Below are 26,586 nucleotides of genomic sequence, written 5' to 3'. Positions count from 1 at the left end.
TGAAGACCTTACGCTCTTCCCTTCTTGAGTGCAAGCAAGTGATTTCAGAACTGCGTCCTTCTAACTTTGAAAGAAAAAGGGCTGATGATTAACCATGTCTTTTCAAAGGAGCTGGGCAAGTTTTGCAAACAACAATTAACTCAATCTGCGTGGGCTCCCTACAACAGATACTATCCAGTTCCATTCTGTTTTTGGAGAGTTATCAGCTGATGGTTAGCGGGCAGACTGACTCTTGAACCTCTTTACATAATTTCTGTCCAATATACCATTGGGTTGGAAAGAAAAACAATGTACAGAAAACACACAAATCATGGCTTCTGGAATTCTTTCCGATCCCTTGCTAGCAGCTCCATTCTGGATCGTGTGACCAGAAAAGAAGAGGGAGGAGACTTCAAAAGAGTGCAGTGGACAGCATTCTGAACCCACACCCAGCTGAGTTTCTCATAGGGATATACTGGGGGGATTTTTTTGGAACTTCTTCTCTGCAGCATCCAGCCCGTTTTCAAACGCAATCTTACCGTTGTTGGCTTCTCCTGCCACATCAGATTGGATCCCGTTCTGCTCTGTTTCGGGAATCTTATCCTGCTGAAAGGCAGGCAGACCAGTGAACCAGAGTCCCAAGCCTTTTTACATAATTTCTTTCCAATGTTCCATTAGACTGCAAAGAACAAAAACTACCAGTAAGACAGAAATGTTAATTTTCCCCTGCATATTTTACTCAAAGTCTGCTACCAAATCTAAGTATCTGGTTAATCAAAATGACATGCTTCTCAATATTCTCTCCAGATTACTCATTACATGAAACATATGGCCATAAAGCTTTACTGGTTCCTTAATGATTTAGCAAACCATTACCTTGCACTGAGGCAATGCTTCAAGGGTTTCACATGTTTGGTTTGTCAAAAAAACAAAGAAAATTCCTAAATCTGCTGGCCTTTGGTCTTTTAAAAACTTTTTTTTCCTTACAGAATAAAATTGTTCACCAGCCAGTTTTACTGTCTTTACTCCTCAATCATATACAGGTAGTACTCACTTAGCAACCACTTGTTCAAGCAACCGTTTGATTATAATGGCACTGAACAAGGAGGCTTATGGCCTCAAAGCTGTGACCACTGCAGCAACCCCGTGGTCACAGGATTGCAATTTGGACACTTGGCAACCGATGCACAACTACGATGGTCGCAGTGTCTCATGGTCAGACGATCGCCATTTGTGACCTTTACTGCCAGCTTCCAACAAGCAAAGTCAATGGGGAAGCTGGCAGGAAGTCTCAGTCATGTGACACTGTGCTTAACGACTGCAACTGAAACTGCCATTGTAACCGGCACAGTCACATGATTTTTCACTTTACAACTGTGTTGCTTAGCGATGGAGTCCCTGGTCCCAACTATGGTCATTAACCAAGGACTACCTGTATGTGTCTATATCCAAACTAAGTTAAGTTCCCTTTGAGTTTCAAGGTATGTATGCATCCTATATCTTTACCTAATACAAAGCCACATTACAATACTTCTGAGTGTGTGCGCAGAGTATTGTGCTGCATTTTCCCAAAAATAACACAGCAGGCCAAGCCCGTGAAGCATAAAATGCAATACACAATGCCATTATAGCTGAGCTGACACGTTTAATATTGCATTCTAAGCCCTACAAACTGTCGGCAGTAGATATTTTTCTATACAGTATGCCACTATCAACATTTTAGGGTTTTGGAGGATGCTTTCAAAACAAACCCAAGCTATAGGCAAGCAGTTTGGTTGACAGCCTTTTCATTCACCTTGCTGCCTAAATGGGTTCTTTGAGACAACATGGATGCAAAATTCAGATGAAGCTTACTAAATACAAAATCTGTTATCATAAAAGATAACAGATGTAGCACAAACAAAGATTATTGGAGGAACTGCCTCCCTTCACGCTTGGTTTAAGTAATAATAGTTCTAAGAACAGTCTTATTTATGTACCTCAGAGACCTTTGTCTTCAGAGAGCCCACACGATTCCTCAGCCTGGAACAACTTAGACCAAATCAAGGTATTCACAGAAACAAAGAAAACGACAGTTTCCCACAAGCAAAGTCAATGGGGAAGCTATCAATGGAGAGAGATATGCTTGTCCTTTTCCATTTAAAATCAGTGGCATCATTAGGACTAGAATCTGGAGCCACACAGCCAGGGGACTCCAAATAAACAGCAGCTGAAGGGAGCGTGATGTAGCAGCCAATGGGTCAAACAGATCAAATATTAACACTTGATGCAAGTCATTGCATCTGCCAATTATCTTCATAATTGGGGGACCAATTATGGTCCCCCCCCCCCATTATACAGGGACCAGAAGGATCCAGAGACAAGGTTCCTTGTTAGGCTCTGCTCCCAACCTGTAGAAATGATTAAAATAAAAGTCAAGGAACTGAGCACCTTTTTTGCTCATAGTTGCTAGCTCCTGGGAAGAAGGCAGGGGAATAACCAGGGCGGTGATAAGAAGGGAATACAACAGAATGGTCAAGAGTGACATTTTGCCTTGGGTCCCCACAGACCTGACCACCAAGGTACAATGTAGGTGACCAACTGAGCAACCCATAAGGTTTTCATGGGTGCCTTTTCCTACTATTGGTGAAAATTAAATTGATCTGTAGTTAAATTTGATGATATGATACCTCCCCCCCCCAAAAAAAACCCCGTTAACAGCATGGTAAACTTGTCATAAATGTCATTCTTGCCCTAAACTAATTAGACCTGAAAATCACAGCTGGTTAACAAATCCTTACATAATAACAAACTATTACACCTTAGAGTGAAAACAAATCAGAAGAGTCAGACAGAATCTATAGACTGACTTCTGCTGATTGAAGGATTAAGAAAGCTAGAGAGCTAGAGAGCTAATATCCCAGCAAATTCACAATGATCACAGATGGCATTCCTCTTTGGAGACATGTGTGCCCTTCAGATTAATGATTTAGCACTCTGTCCATTTCTGGAAGCTGACAAATATCTGTACATATGCCTTACCAGACAGCATCCATATTTTCTTAGGGGGTGCCAACAGTGTCTTTTTGTTAATGTGTAAAAAATAATTACAACAGATGGCAAGAAAATTTATGCATAATCATCAAGCTAGCATGAAACAATGAGATGTAGAACCAAATTCTGGGAAATATGTGCAGTTGAAATCTTGTTCAGAATGTAAAAGATGGGAAAACTTAATTTACAATAAAGTAAAACTAAAGGCCTCAAGTCAAGCATGAGCCCTAGTCATGTTATGGACATGTTCATGCCATTTTCTTGGCAGCAATATGGAAGTGGTTTACCATTGACTTTTTTCAACTTCACAGTCTAGCCAACACCCTGGAACCCCTTTCTGTCTCTTCTATCTAAGTATTAACAAGCTTAGTCCTGTTTAGCTTCCAAGACCAGAGAGGGCCAAAAGAGGTAGCCAAAAAGTAACCAGCAGGTCACTTCACAATTACTCACACGATTTTCATTGTCCCTCCCAGTTAAAAGTCTCAACCTCTGCCCTATTTTTTTTGTGAAAAGTCAGAAGATGGGAGACAGCAGTTAAAGTGCTGGACTATGACAGGGAGGGCCAGGTTCAAACTCTGCTTATGAAACTCACAGGTTGATCTTTAGCAGTCATTGTCTTGCGCCATAATCGTCGCAGGATTGTTGTGAAAGTAAACACAGTGGGGAACAGCTTCTGGGTTTAATAGCCAACCACAGGCTCTTCTTTCACAGCCAAGTTAAAGTGCTACTTACCATTCCTGAAACAGCAAAAAAAAAATACACTGGCTTGCCACAGGAATGATGCTGACAAATGGTGCTGTTTTTATTATGAGTTAAGTCAAGTGAGAGACAGGGATTTGGAAATTTTTCTGCCAGCTTTATTTCCCTTCCCTTTCACCCAATGCCACTAGATATGAGAAAACATCCAACCAGTCACTCTCTTTGGTGTGGGCTGAGGTTGGGAAGAAGATGCGTAGACTGGCATTTTTAGCCATCTGCCAAAACTCAGTCTGGTTTTGTGCAGCTGCATTCAGAGGGAGCCTGAGAATTCTAGAAGAGGGATAAACCTGTCTTTGAAAGCAGCCCAAACATGGCAGACGAGAGGAACGTGGTACAGAAAGCAGCAGAGAGCTGGTTCTCTCTCTCCCTCTTCACCATGCAGCCCCTTTTCAGGCCAGTCCAGGACTCTGAGCCAGGGAGTTGCTCAGACACCTGGCAAGGAAAAGGAGAAAGTCTGATTTGAAAGAACAAATTCTTCCATTCCCACAGCAGAAGCCTTGGAAGACAGTGGCCAAAGACCAGAGGAGGGGGGGGGCACACCACGTTCAAGTGCCAACTGCTGCTGATTCCACCCCCTGGTGATCCCTTGATTGCAACACCAACTGGGTGGCCAGTGAGGGACATGGCGAAACTGCCACAGCTTGTTTTCTGCTGAAGGGGGAAAACATTACTTTAACATCCAGAGAGCTAACAACGATGACTTTAAGCTGGCTTGGGTAAGGAGTGAGGATGAGAGGAAGGCAAAGCAAGGAGCTAAGAGTTTTCTATATCTCTTTTCTGCCATCTAGTGGTAATTTGGGTTTGTGCCATCCCAAAGTGATAGCTCTAGCAAAACTGCTCTACTTAAATAATGAAATAATCTCTTAGTTATTGCAGCAGGTAAAGATGTCCCATTGCAAGTATTAATTCTAGTTGTGCTTTGGCTTGCAGAGAAAATAATTTAATTTTAACCATCTGCTCAAACTCTTAGCAATTACCAAGAAGAAAAGAAATGGGAGAACCCTTGTGAGAAGGAGGTTAAGGGCGGCAAAAGATGAAATGCGGGTAGAGGGGGGCAGTAGCTTCAACTTTATGTGCCTGTAACAGGGATTTAGGTACATCATTACGGCATCTGTAATTGATGACATTACCACACACCTGCTATTTTGGCACTGCTGCTGCAGTTTACTGCCGACTCTGCTGAGAAGTGTTTGATCCTAAGTGTGCCATTTCCAATTTGACAGGTACCCACCCCTTCCTGATTTTTCTCCTGAAAAGCCACTTTAAATGGTCCCCTTGAGCCATGGGATTTCCTTGTTTTGCCAGTTTTCCAATCTCCACTGGCAATGCAAACAGAATTCACAAATATTATCACTGTAAGTGGAAGACAAGAACATTCAACCTGGTGCCAGACATGTCGGACTGCATTAGCATTTCCCCCACCCATCCCATCAACTCTGCAATGCTTATTGTATATGCATTATACATTATACATATTATACATCATACATATTCTAGAGTCACTTGGATTGAGATGGGCTGCTATAGAAATTCCATGCATGCATGCATAAATAATGCAACGTTTATTATTATGATTCACCTCTCCCCTCACTGCTGGTTGGGAGGGGGAACCCTGAAACAGAGTGAAACAAATTTATACCTCCAGCAATGTAGTCCAGTACTATTAGTTCTTTACATTTTAAATCCTAAAAAAGGGTTTGATTCTTAAGACTGCCTAGTTTGCACCGTAGCCCTCGGCAACCTTCAGGACTGCGATTTAAAGAAATGCCCCCGCTCTTTCAGAGCAGTTTTCTGGACTTTGCATCAGGGATTGTTTCGTTCAAAAGACAGAATATTTGCACAAGCAAGTCAGGGCTGCAAACATCCCAATGATCATCAAACAGCAGCCAAGAGATATGTAACGTCCCGCTGCCATCTGGCGGTCGTGTGAATTTCTCAGCCCAGATCGTGTAGCGCTGTTCTCCGAGGAAGAAGCCGGTTTACACCTTCACACGTTGAACTCGAGTTCTCAAATCCAGTAACTCCATTCGCCCTTTCGAAGCCCTCGCCTAGAGGTCCCTTCGCCAAACTGGGAGGCCCACAGAATCATCACGGACAGTTTCGGCTTCAAGCGCGACACATTCGAGAGCAGGTCGAAATGCAAAAAGAGCGAGTCCTTCCTATTTTCTCCTTGATGCCCTGCCTTCCTTTTTTTCCCGAGTAAGAAATAAAAGTAGTCGATCTTATCGTTTGGCCATTCCGGGTTCATTTCGGAAAAGACAGTATGAAAGTAACGGGCTGGAACTGCATTGCCGGACTGGGTTTTTAATTTTAATGTCTGAATAGTGGAGCGCATGGACTTTTTGCACGGGCAGCTGTGGAATCAGAAAAGCAGCAGGCACGCCTTTGCTCATCACTTACTTTTTCCCTACCGTGCGTCCACAACTGCAATCACCTTCCAGACTTTCTGGATGGTTTTTCTCACTTCCGCCCCTGGCGTAAGAAGAGGGGAACGCAAGCCTTTCTCTACTCCTGGCCTCGCTTTCTTCGCTTTGCATCTGCTGGAAGGCGGAGCTGGGACAGCCCGTGCTCCCGTCATGCTCAGCGGTGCCGTTGGCGCAGTCACAGCGAGGAGGTCGGGTGGGCGGGGTTCAAAGCGGAGGGCGGCAATCGCCGCGGTTGAGCCTGGGGGTCGCTAAGCGGAGCGGGATGGCGGCGGTCTGCGCGATTTCAGGCGAGCTCAGCCTAATGGATAAAGGCATTAAGAGGTGAGTGGCTGCAGGGAGGAAGCGGGAGACCCTCGCAGGAGAGTTTCTGAGCTTTTGCAAAATCCGGTCTCAGAGCTGTTGGTAATGCGAGGATGCACCATTTTTGCACCCTTGGGGGCATTCCTCCTTCTACCGCGGGGCCATGTACAAGCGCTGGGCGTACATTTGGGGGAACACAGCTCCACCTTGGGGGATTTTTCTCAATCCCCTGGCTGTTTTAAAGTAAACTGGGAGTTGACAAGCCTGAAATCAAATACAGCTTAGCCTTTTCAACTATTTCAAGAAAGAGAGAAGGGTTGTTCCAGAGGATGTGTGGTCTTTTTAAGTGGGAGAAGATAGCAGGTAAGTTGAGGCCGACCTGTACAAAATTGTCTTTCCACAAGTACAGATTAATTTATGGAGTGCTACCATAAAAGCAGCAACCGTAAGATTGAAGGTGGTTGGCTTAGATTTCTTTAGTCAGTTTGGTGGAGGAAAGTTTATCAACGGCTGCAAGTCATGATGTATTTTTTATTCATTAATATTAAGTATTTTTAATACTAAACTTTAATTTAATACTTTAATAATATAAATTTAATACTTGCTATTTGTTACTTCAGTGTTTCTGCTTATTGTTAAAACCAATGTTGTCTGGTTTTGTCATCTGTTCTTCATTTGTAGTTTAGCAGAGTTACCTTTAAGTTCAGAACTTCATACCCTCAACTTGCACTCCAACCTGATCTCCAGAATTGAAAGGCTTGACCACCTGTTGAACTTGCAACATCTAGATCTCTCATCAAATTGCATACATTGGATTGAAGGGCTAAGTTGTCTTGCAAACCTGCGTACCTTAAATTTGGCTTGCAACTTGATAACAAAAGTTGAAGGTCAGTCCTTGGACGAAAGATGGTTCTCTTTCTACTGTGAATAGTGCATTTAGTAGCTTTGATTGAGGCTTGACGTTGCATTAACACAGCTTTCCTTCCGTTTGTGGGAGTGAAATTTAGAACAGTATTTCCCAAACTTGGCAACTACCAGATGTGTGGACCTAAGGTCTAGAATCCCCTAGCTGGGATGGGGAATTCTGGGACGTCCACACATCTGAAGTTACCATGATTCGGAAACACTGTGTAGAGCAGGGGTTCTTAACTGTGATCTGTAGATAAATTTCAGGAAATATGTGGGTGGGAAAAAAATTATAACTTTAGATTCACTGGTTTTTCGTTCAATAATGTATGTCAGCAACAATGTATAGTAATTTATGATCTCTAGACTCCAGAAGTGTTCACTTCAGTAAAACTTTGCCTAAAATTATATCCTAGAAAGGATATTGTCTTGTTATAGATTTAATGGATTAATAAAGAAGCACATATATTGCTATAATGGTTATTTCTCAATATTTTGGTAACCATACTTGAGCATAATTGATTTCCGTTGCATTTAAATACATTTTTCTGAGAAAGGGTCTGTGGGTTTTACCAACTCTCAAAGGGGTCCATGACACAAAAAGGTTAAGAATTCCGAATATAGAGAATCCTTACTAAAGGAATGGGGGAAAGTGATTTTTTTTTTATTCCCCTGCAGATACTAATGCTGTCTCTCATGCTGTTCTGAAGGGCTTCTCAAGATTTAAGAGGCTCAGAAAAAAAAAATTAATTGTGCAGCTTGCCCCTCCCCAGGGCTTCTCCAGTGAGAATGTCTAGTGCAATATTACTATTTGTAGGAAAACTGGATCAAGCCTATTTGAACTTTCCAAAGCCTAATTAAATATTTATTTGTAAGGCAACTCAGTAGGATGAAAACCATTTTTCCAATAATAGCTGGAATTTATGAAACATTTGTCTGCTTCTTCCAGAAAGCTTGGGAGGGTCAGCAACAGAATATTCTGTATATCCTAAAATGTAGTTTGTATGTCTAAAGTACTCTGCTACTTTATCTAATAATGGAGGCTGAAACAGAAATGGCTTTTAAGACCTGCCATATCCCCATTCCCTTTTTCCCCCTTAATCAGAGTTCTTGAATGTTGAAGATTTACAGCAGTTTTGTACACTTGATCTATTAAAAGTATGCCTCTATAGATTTAGCATTTTTAGTGGCTGTGCTTATTTTGACAGTTCAGCAATACTTTTTTAATATACACTGCCCAGAGTCACAAATCTGTGAGATGGGTGGCTATATAAATATGATGTATAAATACCCAACACTCCTTGTCATGATAGGGGACTCCAGATTAGATGTGTAGTAAGGATTCCTTTGCAGTACATGTGACTTTGCAATGATATCAGAAATACACTGCTGCTACAAGAAAAGTGTGTGCCTTCTGCAGCTCCAAACTGGATGGAAAATTTAAGGCTTCCTTTTTTCTTTTGCTAGATTTCAGTTGTGTTCAGAGTTCTTTGGTAGCTTTGGAAGACCAAAATGGCTATGCTGAGCTTCAGAATTAAATACACAAAATCAGGCCAGGAATAGGAGAGATGAAATGTTCAGGGAATCATAAACTTTGGCTTGGTTACCGAGGCTAGCCTAAATTAATGGACCTTGGTAATTATCCCAACATCCTTATGATCCATTTATAAATGAAAGAGGAGGCAGCATGCTTAACCAGGATTTGCAAAAGGATATAAAAATAAATAAGAGAAAGGTGTCAAAAGAATAGCTCTCTAAGGGTCGAGCACAGAATGCTGACTAATTGGATATGGTGGTGGAAATGTGGAATGACTAGAAATATTAAAATAAGTATAGTGAAATATTTGTGGGGCTCACTTCTGATTGTTTGCTTATACGGTTGCTTTCATTAAAAAAAAATCTCTCTTCCCTAGGGCTGGAAAATCTATTTAATTTGACTAAATTGAATTTATCTTACAATCGTATAGATGACCTTTCAGGTAAGAGATTTTCAGTTTAATCCTCTGAACATCTACTCAAACCTGAGCCTTACTGACTTTAATGGAACTTTTTTGGAAATAAATAGGCTCAGGGCCAACCACAGTGACTATCATTGGCTTCCAAACCCCTTTTTATGTGTATGCAATGCTTATGATGCAAAATTTAAAAGGCGTAGGGCTTGGATTACCTGGATGTGCCCACCATTTTGAGGCCAAGGACATGGACACCCCTGAATGTGTTCATGGCATTGCAGTTTTGGAGTACATTAGAAGTTTCAGAGATGAAGGCAGTTTGTCAGCAAGTCTAGCTCAAGAAGTTCTTGTATCTGCAACTGTCAGCCTTGCAAGGTAGTTCAGACAAGAAGCACACCCAGAAGTACTAGTTCTACTTTATTGTAAGGTTATATTACTGTGAAGGAATGGTTGGATGAAGGCCGCGCTCGAGGAGATAAGCATTCCCTTAGCCTTCAACAGGAGCGTGGGAAGTTTAAGAAGATGAGACTGGCACCACCCTAAGGAATTCGCGGTGTTGTGGCTTGCTGGCTTGGGAAGTTAGATTCAGTCTGGAGAGATTGATGTCAGGTTCAGCCCAAAGAATTCCCCGAGACAGCGCAGATACAGTTCTGTTGCGTTTATTAGCTTCCACCTTAAGACAGAATCTCTCCAGACTGAATCTAACTTCCCAAGCCAGCAAGCCACAACACCGTGAATTCCTTAGGGTGGTGCCAGTCTCATCTTCTTAAACTTCCCACGCTCCTGTTGAGGGCTAAGGGTATGCTTATCTCCTCGAGCGCGGCCTTCATCCAACCATTCCTTCACAATTCCCAGAATATTGCAAGTCTGAAAGTACGTTCCTTTCCAGCCCAAGAAACTAGGGAGGGTCCCTTCTGAGACATTTGCCACTCTCACATTCCTTCTGCAGGCTCACCAGCCTCTTATCTGACTCTTGCCCTGGCTGTGGCTCTTCCACCTCTTGCCCAAGGTCATTCCCATATACCATTACAATGGCTGAAAATCCAAATGGTGCCTCCTCTGTGATGATCTCATAATGCATTGACAAGTTGTAATTCTTTATTAATACCTAAATCCTGATCTTGAGTTGGTCTGCCTCTCCTTCCCTATTCCTTGGTTTGGCAACACTTGCTTTGCAATCATAATTGTTTCGTGGAGGTATACACAACCCTTTTCTAAAATATACATTTGGAATACTTGATAAAGAAAGGGGAACTTCTTTTACTATTTTAATCAAGCTGTGCTTAGACAGATGATTTTGCCATTTCAAAATTTATTATTTGACCTGGAATTTTTACAGGACTTCTACATCTTCGAGGACCCAACTATAAAATTAATCACATTGAGCTTCACAGCAACTGTGTAAATAATGTTAACCATTTACTTCAGTGCCTTAGTGGACTGCAATACCTGACCAATCTTACTTTGGAGAAAAATGGAAAAAGTAACCCAGTGTGTGCCAAAATAGGTAAAAGCACTACAGTTCAGTTGGATATGATAAAATCTAGCACTAATAAAACTAATTTGCATAGCACTTTGGAGCCTTTTCACAATGCACTTCTAAAGTAATTTCTTTTATTATTTGAAGGCTACAGAGAGATTCTTCTTCAGGCTTTACCCCAGCTGACCATCTTGGATGGGAGGAATATATTTGGTGAACCTGTCAACTTAATGGAACCAAACTCATCTGATCTGAAGTGCTTGGAAGATCTCTTAGGCTGTTTAGTTACATCAAGTTCTTATGCAGATGAAGAAGAGGTGCTGTAAATTAATACTGATTTGGTTTTGATTTGAAGTCTATAAAACTAGTTTGAACTTTCCTCTGTATGACTTAGAATTTCTTTTATTCTTTTAATAGACTTATGTTAATTTGCCAATAATGACGCCACGTATTGATCAAGTGTTAGCCCAGTTTCGCCAGAGGGCAAAGATGCCAGCTTGGACCACCACTAGCTCTTCCACTGAAATCATGTCATTTTCTGAGGCAGAAAAAATTAAATTTGATAATGATTCAAGGATAAAGAAACTAGAAGAACAGATATCTCACCTCCTGCGAAAGGTAGTAATGTTTTCTAGTTGAGCTTGACAAATGTCGTTGGTATATTTTCATTCACATCATGTAATTCCAATAGAAGAGAATATATGTAGCTCAGGGTTGAACTGTGGAGTCCTTGGTGCTCTCTGAGCTTGGTTGTTGCAGACATTTCATTACCCAACTAGGTAACATCATCAGTGTGTATTAGTGTGGGGTTTTCTCCCTGTGTATATACAGTAGCTCGCTTTGCCAGTAGTGTTGGTGGGGGTGTGGTTTTCTCCTTGGTAGTTCCTCGATTAGGGTATAGTTTTCTGCTTGATTGTTTATCTGGTGTTAATCCCTGCCTAGCTGGGTGTTGGCTCCTGGAGTGGATGTGTTCTGGTCTTTTTGTTTTCTTCTTGGCTTTTTTACAGTCTCTTGAATGGTGTGTAAGTATAGTTTATCTCTCTGTGCCTGTTGATGGCTGCCTGGTCTAAATGCCAAGCTTCCAGGAATTCCCTAGCGTTTCTGGATTTAGCTTGGTCTAGGATGCTCACAGTTTCTGTTAAAACCTGTGGTTGAGTCTGTCCATGTGCTGTGAGTTTAAAGAGTTTTCATTGTGTCTTCTGACTGCTAGTTGATGTTCATGGATGCACTGTGCTAGCCTTCTGCCTGTCTGTCCTACACAGTGGCTGTTACAGTCTTTACACTGTATGTTGTAGATGACTCCTGCCCCCCCCCCTTGGGCTACTGGGTCCTTTGGTTTACTTAAGATGTTTTGGAGGGCTTTAATTGGTTTGTGTGCTATGGTAATTCCATGTTGTTATAATAGTCTTTTGGTTGTTTCTGAGATGTTTTTGATGTATTGTAGTGTTACCCTTATAGCTTATGTTAGTTGTGGGTTGAGTGGTCAGGGATTTTTTGATAAAGTTGCGTGGGTATCCACTTTGTTGGAAGATGTTGTGTAGGTGGTCTGTTTCCTTTTTCTGCTGTTCTGGGTTGCTGTAGTGTGTTTATACTCATCTGAATAATGTTCTTACACACCTCTTCTTGTGGGAAGTGGGGTTGTTACTTTGGTAATGGAGCACTTGGTTAGCGGGATTGTTTTTCAATAGGCTTGCATTTCTAATTTCTGACAATACACTACCCTTCCTGGATATCCTCATCAGCAGAGGAAACAATGGCAAAATAGTAAATAGGATCAGAAATGAGCTCTTATGAAACATATTTTTATTTTCAGGTAACTAATTCTTCAAAAGCTAATGTTACTCTGAAAGCCAAAAAAGACACAGATATTACCTCAGAGAGTGGTAGTGAAAGTGGAAAAGAGAATAGAAAAGCAACTAAAAGAAGCAAATTGCCGAATTATCGGAAAGGCACTTTATCAACCAAGCTCCGTTCTCAAAGAGGCAAACTGTCAGCCAGGTATGATATCTTAGTTCGGTTATCAGTGCTTCCATATTTACGTGTAGTCTCTTACCTTTATATGGCAATAAGTAACTTTGCAGAATTGAATGTAACCTGGTTTTCATGAAAATAAGACTTAACAGTGAAAACAAATGGTGATGGTTCTCATCTCTGACCCTTTCTATAAATAATTTCTAGTTTCTCTTGTAACTTGTGTAACAAAGCTAAAACTCAAATGTAAGTGCTGAAAATTGAACTGCTGCTTTTAGATTCATTTTATTTTCTGGTTGTAAAGCTAGTCCACAGATACATTTCTGGAAACTATAGAAATGATAATTGTTTGCAGAAATTTACCTGTAGACTAGCTTTATCGCTTTTAATCCCTTTCTAATTACTTTGGAAGCCCTTTAAATGATACCCACTTGATATTCTGGCAAGCTTTTATCCATTCTGTATGTGAACTCAATTTCTGTTTCACTTTAGAGGACAAGAGAAAGATTTAATCAAGTCTAAGATTCAAGAATCTCATGTCAAGGAGGAAGAAAACTCAAGTCCAGCTTCAGAAATAGCAAGCTTGGAAATAGTGGGGGAAACACCGAAGAAACTGGGTGGGCAGAAAAGTCAAATGAAAAAGCTAAAAAACATGGATACTGGTATTCAAGAAGAGCTCACTTACAGGGTAGGTATATTTATTTTAAAGTCAGGATAGCTTTTGTTGTAATAAAAGGAAGTGACTTCCGATACATTCCTAGTTTTGTTTCAAAAAGGCATTTCCTTCTTATTTAGGCCCTAATTCAAGAACTGGATCAGGAGAGAGAGAAGAGGTGGAAAGCTGAACAAGCTGAAAAGAAACTGAATGAAAGCATCAAGCAGCTGCAGAACCAGGCCAGAGAGGAAAAAGATATTCAAAGTGTCGCTGTTTACACTACAGATAGGTAAGTACCAGCATACTCTATAATTTCTTTTGAGTTGACAATGTTGTGATTGCAATTCTCTTGGAGAGAATTTGTTCATTCCTACATTCTCAAGCCCTTGAGAGTAGTACAATATGACAGTTCTAGTAGGTATACGTAGGTTAGCAAATCAGTTGAATCAATGTACCTTTCAGGTTACAGAGTTTCTAAGTTCTAAGGTGACATTACCTTTGGTATTTCTTTCAGTGAATTTGAAGGATATTACACAGTTAAGAGAATGGGCTAGGAATGGCGGAGCTAGCTGATCCTGAGCCATACGACCTCAATGAGTGACTTTTTCTAGGATCAGTCACTGTCAGCCCAGTCTAACTCAAATGACATTCTTTCAGAAAAGGAAGAGGTGGAAGTGCTATGTGCACCACCTTGATCTGCTATTTTATTTTATTTTATTATGTTATCCATTTATTTATTAAATTTTACACTGCCCAACTAGTAGCGACTCTGACATATAAATCCTTGAACAGCTAGTGATGTTTTGTAAAAGAAGTGTTACAGCTTCAGGGAGGATGGGGACTGATTCATGCTTAAGAACTAAGGGAGCTTTTAGAAGTAGCATATGCCAACTTTCCTGCTTTGCAAGCTGCACTGGTTGCCAGTTTGCTTCTGGGTGGGATTCAAGTGCTGGTCATTACCTATAACAGCCCTACCTGGCATAGGGCCTGGTTACTTGAGGGACTGCCTGTCTCCCATAATTTCTATATGGCCAATTTGATCTTGCAAGGTTGGCACGCCCCAGGTTTCTTTGATTAAACCATGTCATTTATCAGGACCCTGGAAGTGCAACTCCCCGGTAGCAGTGCCTGCCCTCTAGAATGAGGTTCCCCCTGAGATTCCTAATGGCCCCCGCTCTGCTGTTGTTTAGAAGAGCTGTGAAAACCTGGCCTTTGTTCCCATCCAGTCTGTCATTCTTGCCATCTTTTATCTTCTTTTTCCTTTTATTGGTTTTATTATAATTTCTTTGTTTTGATTGTTGTGAGCTGTCCAGAGTCGTTGGGGGTTGGGCAGCATACAAAATTAATAAATTAGTAGTAGTAGTAGTACTAATATTACATCCTTTTGTATGGGAAATCTGGGAGTTGTAGTCCTGACACATCTAGAGGACTGCACCTGTTTGGATGTCCTAAACTGTAAACATGAGACATAGGAAGATTGAATGCTCTAAATCTGTGATTCTCTTGGATTATGATTTAATCAAGGACAGATATGCCCTGGCCAGAGTAATTGTTCTGACATCTTTTCATATGCTCAGTCGGATGTTTAAATAGCTTTTTGAATTAAAATAATGAATACACTGTCCCCGCATATGCTTCTCAGGCTAAGGGATCTGATTTTGAGAGAACGAAGTACAAAAACAAGACTTCAGATTGATATTCAGCAACTGAAAGAAGAAGCTGAAAAACTTCGTAAGGAGCTAGAGCGCTCCAAACAAAAAGAAGAGGATCAGCAAAAGGCACTGCAGACTTTAGAAGAAGCTCTCTTCAAGGTGGAGTCACAAAAAGCGCAGCAGCAAGCTTCGGAGGTAGCATTATTAGTTCTGAGTATAACGAAAAACAGTATTGGTATTGCAATTAAACCTTTCTTTGCTTTTTGAAAAAGTTTTTTATGTTCCTGATGTGATCAGAGCTACATTTGATATAAAGAATAGCCCTGTTCTTCCTTGAATGTGATCAAATGAATTGCATTTTGGAGCATGTTTTAAGATAAGTTCATTAGTATAATAAGAGTCTATGTATTTGTGTTTTGATACTGGATCAAAATAGTTCTGCTGGTTCAGTCCAAAAACTTTAGTCCAAACTCTTGCTTCCGCAGTGGCCAAGAGTTATAAAAGATTTGTGTATTATGTTTTATATTGAAACCATTTAGTGATTTGTGAAAAAAAATTAAAAGATCTCCTGACAGTTTGTTAACAGTATTATGGGAGAACTTGCTATTGTTCAAGAATATCTGCTTGTGCTGTAAAGGTTTGAAATTGTGATTGTTTCTCTTGCTGTAACTTCAAACACTGCAGATGAAAAGGATTCAAACTGCAGAACTTAAAGCATCAGCAGCCGAGAGAGAAGTACAGTTACTTCGAATATCTCTTCAACAACAAAAAGAAAAGGTGGAACAAGTCCATGAACTCCTAATGCTAAGAGAGCGGGAACACAGGTACGTGTATTTGGACAATCCAGCAAAGACATGTGCCATTCTTGAGTATGCGAGGAGCAGCTCATTCTAAAATTTTGAAACTTTGAATAAAGGAAAACACCTGATTTAAGAAATGAAATTGGTAAAAGCATTTCAAGTTTTAAACATGGGATTCCTTGATTGGGTAAATCCTGACAAGATTGGCCTTTCTTCCTATATTTTATAAAATAGATTATTACGTAGCAGCTCCAAACCAAATACTGTGTCAAAAAATTGTCAAATTGCAATCAATAAATTATAATATAGATTTAAATTGAAAAATCATCAAGATCCCTCAGAAAATAAAGAAGGGACCAGTTTGATCATTTAAGGGTGTAATTTTGTACATAGGATGCTGTCTTAATTTCACCTGCATCCATAATGACTTTGTCAGTAAATCAGTAAATTATTTTATACATTACACTTGGTTGTTTGTATGTTGTTCCCCTTTTAAACCATAGTTGCACAACTTAGGCTTCCTGATAGCCTTGGGTGAAGCTACCAGAGCTCCTCCAGAAGGTTTCAACAATTTATTATTTTTATCACGATAAAACTGGGAGATTTATCTCAATGTATTCAATGCTTATATTAAGTGTAATTAATAGAATGAATATGAATTACATTTTTGTTTTATACTGGCCTGGCTTTTGTTTCTTTGATTTTTGTTTTGGCTCTACCTACTTTCTAGAACTCAATCCCCAGCATGCCACTCAAAAGCATTTGTGCCCCTCTGTTTTAAAGACTAGCACATAGGCACTACTTGAAAGATCACAGGAAATCCTTATGGCAGAAATGGTAGTTCCATAACTGAATTGTAATCCAGCCAACTGGAATTCTTATGAAATCATGGACTATGGTTTGTGTCTCCACATTAAATGTGGGCTTCTTAGAAATACAGAAGAATTTTGCTAATGGGTAAGCAATTTCTGTTTATCTTAGTGTACATGGTCTTATTGTTCCAGAAAAGAACTGGAAACTAGAGTTACATTAAATGGCTCAGAATTTCAAGAAGCTCTGTCAAAAGAAGTGGCCAGAGAAGGACAGAGACATAAGGATCATATTAAAGAACTACAGGAAAAACTTCATCTATTAAACCAGAAATATAAGGATCTAGAAGATGAGTTCCGTGTAGCCTTAACTATAGAAGCCAAAAGATTTTCAGAGGTAAGAAGAGGAAAATATATGGGAAGACAAATCATAGGAGTTATTTTGGTCTGCAATTTTAGCAGATACAGTGAAAAAATGTAAGGTTGAGATCAGTGATTATATTTCTAAAAAAATAATGTTTTATTTAAAAGCTTTCAAAACTTAAAGTCCATGCTAATAAGCTGCCAATGGTATCACCCAGCATACAGATTTTAAAATCACATTTGCACGTGTGGTATATAATAAAGCAGCAGTCTTATTGGGAGACTATCTAAAAGGTTAACATATTTTTAGAACATTACCCTCTTGAAAGACCTCCCTTAACTGAGATAGAAAAAGTCTTGTAGTGGCTACTGTACAGGTGAAGGACCAAAAGAAGGTGGGCTGGGTTCTTCTGATACAGACTATCTGTTCTTCACCCCAAGGTTCCTTTTCTCCATCCCAGGGTTACAGTCCTAGGCAAACTTTTGTATACTAATGCTGTCTTTCTAACCAGAATTAAGGATCATTTAGTAGTAAAGAAACCATTGCCCATTCTGAGTTAAAGTGTTTATTCTGTTGAGCTAAATTAAAAATAAATATGTGTGTACACCACAGTGATTTAAGTCTCACTAAATTTCAAAACAACTTTGTGATTGGATTCAATTTTTCTTCAAGTGTATCATCATTATCCTTCAGTTTTACAAAGCTGTTACCTTCATCCTTCTCATTCTCACATTGATTCTTAGAAACATTGAGGCAATCATTGAGGATGTAGCTATGAAAAATTAGTATAGCCACTGAAAGAACTTCCAGTAGTTCAGTGGAGTGATTTTCTGTAGAACGCCTTGGCAAATGTAGACTGCCTGCTTGGTTCACCTCAATTCCTAAAAGTATTGTGACTGTGATAATACTTTCCCAACAGTATTTTCTTAAAAATAGAACAAAACAAACAAAAACACCAGTCTTTTGGAAGAAAAGCTTTATTCAATTGTAAGAGGCTAAATTAAACTCATTCATGTAACTTTAAAGCAGTTTATTTTTAAAGAGAATTCATTACAAGTAAAAATTTAAAATATAATCAGTTTCATTTGTTTAAATGTGTTCTATTCTGGTATGTTTTACATTAATAGCTGACACAAATTGTGCTTTCAAGTGCAAGTTAATATTGCATGGTGAATGCATTTTTAAATTGAACTGTCATTCATTAGGACATTACACTGAACGTCTTATTTTAGAAGAACCTTATTTGAATCTTTTGTTTTCTTGCTAAAACAGGTTAAAGAAGGCTTTGATCGGCTTACTGCTGAGCTGGCAGAGCATAAGCAGGTTCTTCTCCAATCTCAGCAAAAGGAAAAGCAATCTGCTAGTTTGATCCATGACTTGACATCTGTGGTGAAAGAACAAAAAGATAAAATCACAGAATTAATCAAAGCAAAGCAAGACACGGTGTACAACTTGAAAGTATGGCTTTTTAGATGTATCTGTTATATATTGTCTTCTATACATTGTATTTTGCAGTAATTCAGAAAAAGACTTTAATAACAGTAACAAAATATTTTGTGATACTGTACTTTAGATTTGATTATAACCCAGTGCAATGAAAGCATTTTGTATTATCATTGAGTAAGCTGTGATGCTAACAGGTTTGAGGAAATACAGTTTGATCTGAAACAGCTAAAAAGAACACATAATTCAACCATTATCATTCACATGTAGCAAAAAAGACATGGTTTCCCACTATGCGGGTGAGCCACAAGAAAGTTAAAACTTCCATGTTTCATCCTCCTGCCTCTCATCATTCATGATTACAAGGTGAAGATGAAAAGCTTTTCCATGATGAAATGTGTCCCAATGAATGGAAGATAGACAGTTGGAGAGAGTGGGTCACGTGTAAAGTTCCTGAGAGCAAGTATAAAACAGAGAAGAATGAAAGAGTGTGCTTGTGTGTTTGGGAGAAATGTCTAATTTATAAAGATGAATCTATTGAATGGAGTGTATGCTTAGGGATGGATGGAGCAGAATAGGGTAAGGAGTTGTTGTATGCTTTAGAACTTGGAAAGAAGTAAATATTTTCCAACTTGCGCAGCAAAAGGTAGCTTTGACCTACATGGAAGGGTTGAAAAGGCGAAAACAGGAAGATGTTCAAGCTTATAGTTTGCTATAACTCTTTTACAGTAGTTGCAAAATCATGATTTCCTGGTCCTGTTTGAACTAGTCTCCTATATATTACTTTTAATTGTGATATACAATGGTTCTGGAATTTAATTCTGCAATAGAAGATAGCAGCCAATGCCTTTGCTAGTTATCTTAACTATCTTCATTTTTTATTCTTTAGGATTTCTCTGCCTTTTGATCCTTCTTTAGCTCTCCACCCCATTGTCCTTGGTTAAGTGCTTCATAAAGTTACTACTTTTCTGACTCTTCTGCAGTTAAAATCAGAGGAACTCAACTAATAGATGCAAGAGCTGGTTTGCCCTTCAGTGACATTAGGTTAGCTTAGCAATTACAGCTAGAGGTCTCATTACTGTCATTAACAAGTAGTTATAAATATACTACCATATGTATCTGGGGATGGGGGGTACATTTGTTTTTAGAATAGTACCAAAACTTGCTTTAAAGTTGTTGGTTTCTTTTTTTCTTTTCTTTTTTTTACTTTTATGTAAAGAGTCAGATACAATCTCTTGAAAATATGGTAGAGGAAGATCAACAAAAGACTATTCAACTTGAGCTTCTTAAGCAGGAAAAGTCCAAACTTATCTCCCAAATAACAGCTCAGGAGTCTGTAATTGATGGATTAAAAGCAGAAAGAAAAATATGGGGACAGGAGCTGGCACAACAAGGTAATTGCTCAATCTTTTATCCTTTATCTGAACCCTGCTAGAGCCAAGCAGGTTTATGCTTGTGTGCTTCTAATACCCTGTTAAAGGCCACAAAACTAAAGTCTGCTACCATACATAGAGGACTGCATCTCCCTGCCTTCCTGAAAGATCACCAAAGCAAAGAGGAGGCAACATGTCCCCCTTACATTTGCCAGAAAAAACCATCTGCAAGAATCTTGCTTGGTCCACCATTTCTAAATCCAATTCATAGCTGCCCTAGTCTAGAGGGTTGCACATGGTGGCCTCACCTGTCTGTTGTTATTCAAACAACTATCCAATAAGGGGAACAACTGCTTCAATTCTAGACTATGGCTTACATTCTAGCATGAAAGTTTAATCTCCTTTCTTTCCCTTTTCTCTCTGTTCTTCCTTTCCTTGTGTGATCTGCTTTGAGAAACAAAAATTATCTGAATATGGGATCAAAATACAGCAGTTGGCTGCATACCTCAATTGCACAACTTGTACCTACAGTGGTGCCTCGGGTCATGAACGCTTCTGTTCATGACCAATTTGGGTCACGAACAGCTCCGGTCGCAACATTTTGCCTCCGTTCGCGAACGCCGGATCAGGTCACGAACAGGATCTGCGGCCATTTTCCCTCCCGTGACACGTGGTCCGCGGCCATTTTTCCGCCCCTGACACGTGGTCCGTGGCCATTTTTCCGCCCCTGACACGTGGTCCCCGGCCATTTTCCGCCCCTGACACGTGGTCGTAGGGAGGGGGACTCTCCCTCCAAGCAATAGCCGCCTCCCTGTCCTCCACGCCAGAATGGATTAACGGTAATTACATTGAACCTTATGGGAAAATTTGCTTCGGGTCGTGATCAATTCGGGTCACGACGAGAGTCGCGGAACGAATTAAGTTCGTGAACCGAGGTTCCACTGTATTTTGGGGATAATTTCTCATGGGTTAAGCCTTTATATTTGCAGTGCTCCACACTTAAAAATATGCTTCCCCAAGATGCATCTTCACACTAGAAGCAGGAGACTCTGTAAACAGAGTAGCTTCTGTTTATTTTCTAAATATGCCTATGGCTGTGTTTCTCAACCTCAGCAATTTTAAGATGGGATTAGACACTAGTCTAAGGGAACATTCAGAAACGCCATGATTCCCTAGATACTGGTTTCCAAGCCACTATTTGAATACAAGATAGCTCTTTTTACAAGACTCGGATGTGTTTTTTCTCTGTTCCTCATAGATAGACATAAATAGTAACATTAGTTTCTCTTCAGATCCAAAAAGTGGCTTATAGTAAATGAAATAAACCCACAGACCCCAGTGACAATCAGTTTCCTAGCCACTGAAACACCAAGGAAAATAATGCTAGCAGCAACAATCACCCACTGCAGGGAGGAGACCCATCATGTCATCAACTCCAGTATCTAAGAAAGTGGTTGTCTTGTTTTTCAGCTGCAGGGAGAGGAACTAGTAACCCTTCGGGAAGGGCTAGATCAGTGTTTCTCAACCTTAGCAACTTTAAGATGAGTGGACTTCAACTCCCACAATTCCCCAGACAGACATCTTAAAGTTATCAAGGTTGAGAAACAGCGGAATAGATAGAGCTGCACCCGGAAGGTCAAGGAAGGATCTAATCTGCTTAAGGCTAATATTGGCAAGAATAGATAGGAGATAGCATATGGAGGGTATATTGGTCTCCCAGATGTTCCCAGGCTATAGTTCAATTATGGTTACATTTCTAAGCCAGCTTGATTGCCTGTAAAAGCAGAAAAGTGGGCCATAACTTGAATAATAAATGCATCCGGTACTTATAGCCAGCCTGGCCATTGCTGATCAAGTTGTAGATGAGCAGTCAGCCCTCTGCTTCAGCCTTTCTTATTTGGTTCCAATGTTTATAGCATCACAAGCATCAGTGTCTTCTTTTTTTCTTTAGGAGCTTCTCTTGCTCAAGATCGGGGAAAATTGGAAGCCAAAATAGAAGTTCTAATTAGTGAGATTGAAGCTTCAAAAAAACAAAATGAATCTATCAATGATGCTTTGAAGATTAAGACGAAAATCGTGGAGGATCAAACTGAAACCATTAGAAAACTAAAAGAAGTAAGGGTGCTCTTCTTTTTTATAACTATCCTGAATAACAGCTTAGCCTAGATCATACATCAGATTAAGTCTTGATTATTGAATAAGACATAGTTAGTTGGGTCACAACATGCTAAGCCAAAAACAAATTGGTCAGTGCAGTGTGTGAACCCAGTCATTGACTAAAGCAGGGATGGATGGATGGATGGATGGATGGATGGATGGATGGATGGATAGGAATGAATGAATGAATGAATGAATGGGATTTATATTTTTATTTTGGGGCATTGGAGAGCTGCAGTTGTCATGGTATAGTTACATCATTTAAACAAATGAGCAGACTCAGTGGGTACTGTTTTTATTTTATTTTATCTGTTACTTGCTATGCTTTCGGCTTGTGCATTGTCTTAATTGTTACAGCTAGAAATTGACGTAAAATACCAGCACTGTTTTTTTGGTAGTTTGGTACCAATAACAGCCTTATATCAGTTTAATTAACTGTTGTAATTCGTTTTAATGGCTTTTATTTTATGTTTATGTTTAATTGTTGTTGTTTTTTATATTATGTGAGCTGCCCAGTCACTTAGGTGAAATGCGCAGTAATATAAATTTAATAAATAAATAAATAAGTATTGTTAAATAGAAAAGCCTTTATAAGTAGTGTTTGGAGTCAGTCACACCATGGTTAAAAATAGTTTTGCTGGGTGCAAGGGTAAGTATTAAATAGAAAAAAAATGCTTAAACATTCAGGTTGGATTTGGTTTCATGAATCTGTGAGGTTGTGCTGGTAATAAGAGACTTAAAAAAAAAAATACTATTTTTCCTGTTCTTTATTCCATTCAAAGAAGTGGAGAAAATGATGAATCTGTAGTTGTGATGAGTAAGAAACTTTAGATTCATTCCACTCTAAATGTATGATTAAAAAACATTTTACTTTGAAGGCCTCACAGGAACGAGATGAGAAAATAAGAAAGCATCGTGAAGACAATATTGAAATACAGAAGAAACTTCAAATACAACTAGAAGAAAAAGATGCACAATTAGATAATTTATTGGAAAAAATAGAAAGGCAAAATGAGAGAAAAGAGGAACTAAAACAACAATTGCAAGAAAAGGATGCTGAGCTCAATGATATCAAAGAATCTTATAGGTGCTTAAAACCACTACCATCTTCTACACACATTGAAATATTATGGACCATATTCCTTCATGATGGGATGAGAAAATAAGGTTAAACTATAAGTCCCTTTTCCCATTTCTAATCCTTGAGATTGCCTGATGGAAAGCCTGTCTTAAAATTAACAAATAAAGTAGGATTTGGATTTTTCATGGACTATAGGCAATCTCTGAAGCCACTTTGAACATATTTGTTATATTTCAGTGTGATGAATAAAAAATGGCAAGATAAAGGAGGATTGTTGAGCAAGTTGGAAGCACAAGTTAAACAAATGAAAGAAAACTTTGATATCAGGGAGCAGCAGCTGAGAGAGGAGAGAGATAAAAGTCTTCAAGCTCAGAAGTGAGTATTTTGGCAAGATCAACACATAAGGTTAAGGTAAGAATTTTAACTTATTAAACCACAGGCGTGAATAAAGAAGCATGCTCACAGACCATTTTATCTGCATGCTAATTAGCCAGAAAATCAAGCTTAGTCACAAACTCTGTGGTTTATTTTACTCAAGCCAAGATGTATAAGTCAGAGTTTGTTGGCTGAGTTGTTTTGGTCAAAACGTTAAACTTCAATTATGGTTTATGGGGGTGGGGGGTATTTTAAGACTTGCCTCTGTTTCAACATGAAAAACGGAAATGTCCTTGTATGAAGATGTTGTGTGCAGTTCATTCACGTGATGGTTTAATATGCTAGAGCTTTTGCTTTATATGTGAATGAAGTGACTGCATATGCTGTTCTGGTTGTGTTAAAGTGTCTTTGTTGCAATACACTTAATGTTCAGACCTCATTGGATCTCATATGAGATTTCAGAGAAAGGAGTAATCTTTACTGAATGGTTGATAAAGCTCTGAGGTTGGTTTGTAGTGAAATTAATGAAGAGTGCAGCCACTTGTTACTTTGGTCTGCTGTCTGTTTTTATATTTTTTGAAGCAGAAGTTTCAAAGGACCAGATTAAATTAGGAAGCAGTTTTTGAGCATAGGTTTTTTTATATCCTCTAGGAATGGTTACTTAGCTAGAGTTGCCCCTTTATATAAATAAGCCACCTGTTGGTATACTTCTGTTCTTGCTATTATCATTGGAAAAAACAGCCTTTTCATGCATTACTTGAAGCAAAGCAGGTTTTGTATTTCTTATCCCTTTTTCTTTAAAAGACATATCATCCTTCTTTACAAGCTTTCATTGAAAATATACGCAATTAAATTTTCTCTTTGAATGTGATTTTAAATAATAAATTTCCAAAGTGGGTGTAGATTTTAAAACTATATTTGTAAACAGGGTTAAGAAAATGCTAGTACTGTAGTGTCTGTCTGGATTAATAACAGATATACAGTATCTACTTAGAAGTATTCTTTATTGTAGGGAAGAAGTTTTTATATGTTATATATCATTTTCTTTTCTGTACCTTCTCAAATCTACTTCATAAAGCCTTTTAGAGAGACATCTGGGTGGCTGTGGGGTAGAGGAGAATTTCATTTTTTGCTTTGTGGTATATGGACATCACTGGATTTCACTCAGTAGACTTATCCAATGTCAGTGGTAAACATTATGATGGGATAGAGGAAATGCAAAGATGTGTCTTGTTTAGAGTTATGATGGAAAAACTGCATTCCATGGATGATGCTTTCCGAAGACAACATGAATCAACCAACGCAGCTCATCAAGCAGAACTGCTGCAGCTAGCCAATGAAAAGCATCAACAAGTGACGGCGGCGAACGAAAAGGTGATTGTGCTAGGCACTTCAAATCAGTTATATGGTAGTCAAATGAGTTTGCTGGCAAAAGTGACAGAAAGTTTATCTATTTAAACTGTTGCCTTCCCTTCTCCCTTTGAAGAAAAAAACTTTGGAAATCAAGAATGGGTGGATTCCTTACGCGGAAGAATAGAAGTTTGAAGGATAGAACTTTGCAGCTTTCTTGTCTGTTTGTGGAACCGTTCAGTTATGTTAATAGGCAGGTTAGAAGTTGATGAGGAAGAGCAAAAGAGTGGCTAGGTTGGGTTGTGAAACTGATCAGAAAGGTAAGGACATGTATTTGCTGGAGATAAAATCAGTCCATTTTCCCTGTACCAGAATGCATTAATCTGTCTGTCTGTCTGTCTGTCTGTCTGTCTGTCTGTCTGTCTGTCTGTCTGTCTGTCTATCTATCTATCTATCTATCTATCTATCTATCTATCTATCTATCTATCTCAAGGATAAAAGACTTTCTTTTTTTGTGGCAGGCATGGCCTTTATACAAGTAGTCCTCATTTAGCAACCACAACTGGGACCAGCAACTTGATTGTTAAGCAAAGGAGTCATTAAGAAGTCATGAAACTGACTGTGCTCATGATATTACTTCAGCTTTCCTTTGCTTTACTATAGTGGTTAAGGTGTTGGCCTAGAAACCAGGAAACTATAAGTTCTAGTCCCACCTTAGGCATGAAAAACCAGCTGGGTGACTTTGGGTCAGTCACTCTCTCTCAGCCCAACTCACCTCACAGGGTTGTTGTGGGGAAAATAGGAGGAGGAAGGAGTATTGGTATGCTTGCCCCCTTGAGTTGTATATGAAAACAAAGGTAAGATAAAAATATTTTTTAAAGCATGTGAGGATTGGTCACAATGTTACTTTTTCATCACCATCATAACTGCAAACTGTCACTTAATGAGGCAGTGGCTAAATGAGGATTACCTGTATGTGGTCTTTAGAAAGTACACTGTTGCAATTCTGTACTTTTCTGCCTTCATAAGTATTTCTTCCACTGATTTCAGACCTGGGTTTATTGATATGTAACAATCATATAAAAAACATTTATTTCAGGTTTACCAGGTTGAAGAAGAGATGCGTCAGTTACTACAAGAAACTGCAAGCAATAAAAAGGCTATGGAAGAGAAAATAAAATGGCTAACAGTTGCTTTGAGTGACATTCAGCAAGGACTCTGAAATACACCTATAGTGCACTTGATATTTGTAACAATCATTGCAGGTTTTTTATGGTAGGAAATGCTGCATGTTGCCATGACTTAATATGTACATATTGTTAGAATAAAAGTTAACTTTTGTTAAACTGTCAGTGACCTTCTGAAAATTTCCATATGAAATTCACTGCATCATATGTAAAGAGGCTTCATTCTATTAAAGCTATAAAATATAATGTGTTAGAATTAGGAGATTGGAGGTGATTAAAAGGACTGGATTTCATTCCTTGAAAGCTGTATAGCTTTAAAAAAGTGATAGTCTTGCATCAAATGGAACTAGGTATTACCATGCTAGGTTTGACTGATTATTCTGAAATAGCTTTTATGGAAGTCAGTGGGACTTACTGCCGAATAAGCTTGAAGAGCATAGATTGGCAACCCCCTGAAACTAAAGTGAAATAGGATTTCATTGCTTCTTTGAGGTGTCTATCATTTTTGCTTTGTTGCTATTTTATCATCACTTC

The 26,586-nt window shown here is 39.1% G+C and overlaps 1 protein-coding gene across 4 annotated transcripts; it reads left to right on the top strand.

Moving 5' to 3' along the window:
* The first annotated feature begins 6,391 nt into the window (after window positions 1-6,391).
* On the top strand, window positions 6,392-26,238 carry LRRCC1 (leucine rich repeat and coiled-coil centrosomal protein 1). Of its 4 annotated transcripts, XM_015888841.3 has the most exons (19): window positions 6,392-6,518; window positions 7,179-7,384; window positions 9,317-9,382; window positions 10,695-10,862; window positions 10,983-11,152; window positions 11,253-11,453; window positions 12,649-12,833; window positions 13,299-13,494; window positions 13,602-13,750; window positions 15,104-15,308; window positions 15,798-15,937; window positions 16,918-17,119; window positions 18,359-18,544; window positions 19,749-19,923; window positions 21,854-22,017; window positions 22,938-23,146; window positions 23,378-23,515; window positions 24,754-24,889; window positions 25,965-26,238. In XM_015888841.3, the coding sequence occupies exons 1-19, from the start codon at window positions 6,460-6,462 to the stop codon at window positions 26,085-26,087; spliced, it is 3,078 nt and encodes a 1,025-aa protein (XP_015744327.1). In that variant the 5' UTR covers window positions 6,392-6,459; the 3' UTR covers window positions 26,088-26,238. The 4 variants fall into 4 exon arrangements, 3 of the variants coding, with proteins under 3 accessions (XP_015744327.1, XP_088005280.1, XP_088005281.1); XM_088149154.1 differs by lacking the exon at window positions 25,965-26,238 and having other exon boundaries at window positions 23,378-23,551; window positions 24,754-24,876; XR_015797596.1 differs by lacking the exons at window positions 22,938-23,146; window positions 25,965-26,238.
* The last annotated feature ends 348 nt before the right edge of the window (window positions 26,239-26,586 follow it).

The sequence above is a fragment of the Python bivittatus genome, unplaced genomic scaffold (genome assembly GCF_059951505.1).
Source record: "Python bivittatus isolate LINGU-HERP-01145 unplaced genomic scaffold, Pbiv_v1 ctg000590_np1212, whole genome shotgun sequence".
In the NCBI taxonomy this organism is placed as follows: domain Eukaryota; kingdom Metazoa; phylum Chordata; class Lepidosauria; order Squamata; family Pythonidae; genus Python; species Python bivittatus.
Note: the sequence above shows the minus strand (reverse complement) of the source record. Positions and strands in the feature narration are given on the sequence as shown.